This window comes from Myotis brandtii, unplaced genomic scaffold (assembly GCF_000412655.1).
Source record: "Myotis brandtii unplaced genomic scaffold, ASM41265v1 scaffold952, whole genome shotgun sequence".
NCBI classification, from domain to species: Eukaryota; Metazoa; Chordata; class Mammalia; order Chiroptera; family Vespertilionidae; genus Myotis; species Myotis brandtii.
This window is the reverse complement of record NW_005371930.1, coordinates 528,847-532,796: the sequence shown is the minus strand read 5'-3', so window position 1 is coordinate 532,796 and position 3,950 is coordinate 528,847. Positions and strand designations below refer to the sequence as shown.

Below are 3,950 nucleotides of genomic sequence, written 5' to 3'. Positions count from 1 at the left end.
AATCCTCACCCGAGCATATTTTTCCATTGATTTTTAGAGAGAGTGGGAGGGACAGAGGGAAGAAGAGAGAGAGAGAAGAGAGAAAGAGGTGAGAGACATCGATTGTTTGGTTGCCTCCTGCATGTGTCCCAACCGGAGCTGGGGATCGAGCCTGGCAGGCAGGTCCATGCCCTTGACTGGGAATTGAACCTGCGGCCCTTCGGTGCCCAGGCCGACATTCTAACCATGGGCCACACCGGCCAGGGCTTCGTCGCCTCTGAACCAGAGGATCGTGGTGAAGGTCAAACAGATGAATGGATTGAAGAGCCGTGTGAGTGAGGGTTCTCCAGAGAGACAGAACCAGTACCACGTGTGCACCTATATTCATGTTGCTTACGTGTGTATGCAAACGTCACCCTCCGTGTCTGCATGCGTGTAGAGACATGGATTGTACGGCGTTGGCTCCAGCTCTTGGCGGCTGGCGAGTCCCAGGCCGCAGGACAGCGCAGTCGGGAAAGTCAGGGAGCGCGCTGGGCCGCCGTCTCGGGAGAGGCCGCTTCCTTCCTCCCCTGGGAGGTCAGTCTCGGCTCGAAAACCTTCGCCTGATGCGGCGAGGCCCACCCACACCCACACGTGGAGCGTCACCTGCTGATTTACATGTCAGCCGCGTACAAACACGACCGTCACAGCAGCACCTAGATCGCGTCTGACCCGACGACGCGCCGTGGCCCCGCTGAGGTGACACATCAGCGTAACCGTCGCGGAGCCGGTAGAGGCTGCCGGCCGCGAGCATCCCATGTGCGCTTAGCTGTCGGCGGTGACAGGACCCCAAGAAGAGCCCATGAATATTTAAAGGCGAAGTCAGAAGCCAGTGCTCCAGAACGCTGCTTCCGTGGAGAGTAAAGCTGGAGTTCCCCTGTCCACGGAGACACGACCACACCCGAGCCTCAGGGAGAAGCTCCGTGGTTCTCTCTCGCCCCCGCAGAATCCCGCAAAAGCGCAGGAAGAGCGCGGGAGCTGGGTGCCGGTGGTGATGGGGCAAGGAAGGCGTGCGTTTAGTCAGCGCTGCGTCGCCCAGCCTGTGCTCAGCGGGGCCCGGGGTGAGAGCCAGTTGGACAGATGGGGCCCCCGCCTCCAGAAGCTGGGGTCTGGGGAGAAGCTGCTGACAGCCCGCGGTCACCACGGCTCCCCGGGCTGTCCCTGAGCTGTCCCTCCTCGCGGGCAGGAGGGAAAAGACCCTTGTCGCCCCCCTTGGCATCCTGGCATCCTAGGAGGAGGGATGTGAATTGCAGAGGGTTCAGCACGGAGACAGGGGTTGGGTTGGGAGCCGATGATAAAGGCCCCCCACTGGCGACCCAGCCTGCAACCAGGGCATCCGCCCCGGCTGGGAGTCAAACCTGGGTCGGTGCTCAACCACTGAGCCGCACCAGCCGGGCTCCAGTCCGCCTTTGAGAAGGAGCCTCTGAGCCGTGGGGGCTGAGCCAGGGGGCGTGTGGGGGCACATCGGCTGGTGCAGGTCGTGCTGAGGGTTGAACGGTCCCGGTCCCCTTCTTAAAAAGGACTGTCGCTCTGTCTTCAGCTACGTGAAAGGCATCTACTCGTTCGGGTTGATGGAGACCAACCTCTACGACCAGGCGGAGAAGCTCGCCAAAGAGGTGGGTGGCTCCCCGAGGTGCCGGCCTCAGGGCTGGCGTCCGTGGGGCAGGGGCACGAGGACCCGCTGGTGGGTGGCCCCGGCCAGGTTCCCCCTCTGCGCCCGTTTCCTCGAGGATTTGGGGGGAAGGACTCGTGGTGACAGCAGCTGCCGCCGGTCACAGCGCCTCCTGCGGTCCGGTCCGCGGAGCCACGAAGCACCAACTACCTCCACAGGCGAGGAAGGCGAGCGAGGCCAGGGAGGCCGCCCCTCGCTCCGGTGGCACGGAGAGCGGCCCTAGCACCGCTCTGTCTGCCTGCAGAGCCCGCCTGACCCTGCGGGAGCCAGAGCTTGGGAGGCCAGGAGCATATGGAAATGCGGGCGCTCGCACCTCGGACCTCACTACTGTCACTAATGTCACTCGGGGAGATGAGCCACAATTGGAGCGGAGGCTGCTCTGGTGGCCCTGGCTGGGGGCTAGGAGGCAGGGTCCCGCGGCCAGCCCTTCCCTCAGGCGCGCCCTGGCGGTGGGAAGACGGCTGGGTGGTCCCGGGCCAGCGCTCAGTCCCATCTGTGAAATGGGTATGACGGCCCTTAGTAGCCGCAGGGGGTCAGCAGGTCTGGCCTTCGGGCCATTCTTGTTTGAGGCTGAGCCCAGTCCCCACGCTGGCCCCGCCCGATGTCCGGCCTCCAGTTCAGGCCGCGTGTGCAGAACTCGAGCCGCAGCCTGACTGATCCGCCCCGTCTTTCCCGCCCCCCAGGCGTTGTCTGTGACCCCCACGGACGCGTGGTCGGTTCACACCGTGGCCCACATTCACGAGATGAAGGCGGAGGTCAAGGCCGGGCTGGACTTCATGCAGCGCTCGGAAGCCCACTGGAAGGTAGGCGTCGGGCCGCGGTCACCTGCCCGGGCGACCCCGTCCCCCCGAGCTGAGCCGGGCATCGTGTACAGAAGTTACGGTGCAGCTTGGTTGTGGGGAACTCGTGTTTGGGGAGGCGTTTCTGTCCGGCCACAGTGTCCCCTGGGCCAGTGTCTTGCAGGTGACTCTAGAGTCGGTCCTGGCCTGAGGCATTTGGGGTAAAAGGAATGGACAGGAAGTGCCCAGGGGAAGAAGCCTGGCACGGGCGGGAACCGTGAGGGCTCCGCATGGCACCCAGGAGTGGGCTCAGGGAGCGCCGGGCCGCAGGGCGTGGGTGATGGCGAGGGAGGGTCTGCAGGGCTGGCCTGGGGGTGGGCGTCCTGTGGGCAGGGCTGGACCTCCCTGCCCCCTCCCAGCGTCCCAGCCGTGGTGGCTCAGAGGGTGCCCTCCATGTGCACCTGTCGTCCCGGGCTTACGTCTGGCACAGCCTGGCCACCTGTCCAGGTGTGGTGGCTGCCCTGCCCTTCTCTTTGCCATGTGGGTTCCCCAGGGCGCTGCTGGCCAGGACAGAGGGTCCCTGCCCGGGCTGGACCGAGTGGCGGGCGCTCAGTGACCGTGAAAACCACGGAAGCACCAGGAACCAGGCGCAGGTGGCTGCGTCCATGGCGGCTCCCCGGCCTGGGACGTGCCTGTGGGAAGGACAGGTGGCCCCTGACTCCCGAGGATTAGCATTAGGGTGTGTGTTTTTATGGGGCCATGGAGCCTTATTGATTTATTTTCGTTGTTAATCCTCCCCTGAGGATATTTTTCCATCAATTTTTAGAGAGAGTGGAAGGGAGGGGGAGAGCCAGAGAGAGAGAAACATCGATGTGAGAAAGACATCGATTAGTTGCCTTCCACACGCGCCCAACCTGGGCCGAGGTCGAGCCTGCAACTGAGGTAGGTGCCCTTGGCTCTGAATGGAACCCCGGACCCTGGGCCTGTGGCTGGCGCTCACCCACTGAGATACGCGTGATAAAGCTCATGAGACGCTGGGCACTTGATCGGAGAACAGGCTCGTGTCGGTGGTCGCCCGAGCGCGGGCTGAGGCGGTCCCCGGGCACCTTTAGGGTGGGTCGCGCTGAGCTGGGGGGCGTGGTCAGTGCATGGGATACATGCGTCTGACGTCGGGCGTTTCCGACGGAGGGTGGTGTCCTGGTGTGACCTGCCGTCCGTCAGGGGCCTCGGTGAGGACAGGGGGCGACCCCGGCTTCTCGGCAGTGGTGCGGGCGGCAGGCGGACGGTGACAGTGAGAGCTGTGAGCCCCTGCGCTCACACTCAGGTCTTCCGAAGGGTCCCCCAGCTCCGGGGACAGGAGAGCCTGGGGGGCCCCTGCAGGACCTGCCTCGGGCTCCCCACACAGATACTGACTGCTGGTTCCGGGGAGCCCTGGGTCTGGGGCTGGGGGAGCAGCCTGCAGCCCCTCCCGGCTGGGCCAG

At 64.7% G+C, this 3,950-nt stretch overlaps 1 protein-coding gene across 1 annotated transcript in view; it reads left to right on the top strand.

Moving 5' to 3' along the window:
* The first annotated feature begins 1,531 nt into the window (after positions 1–1,531).
* The window catches only part of LOC102257086 (tetratricopeptide repeat protein 38), a 9,107-nt gene continuing 6,688 nt past the window's right edge, over positions 1,532–3,950 (top strand). The window contains exons 1-2 of the mRNA XM_014533175.1: positions 1,532–1,634; positions 2,374–2,493. Of these exons, the coding sequence (XP_014388661.1) occupies positions 1,590–1,634; positions 2,374–2,493 (165 nt within the window). The 5' untranslated portion in view covers positions 1,532–1,589. The remainder of the gene's footprint in view (positions 1,635–2,373; positions 2,494–3,950) is intronic.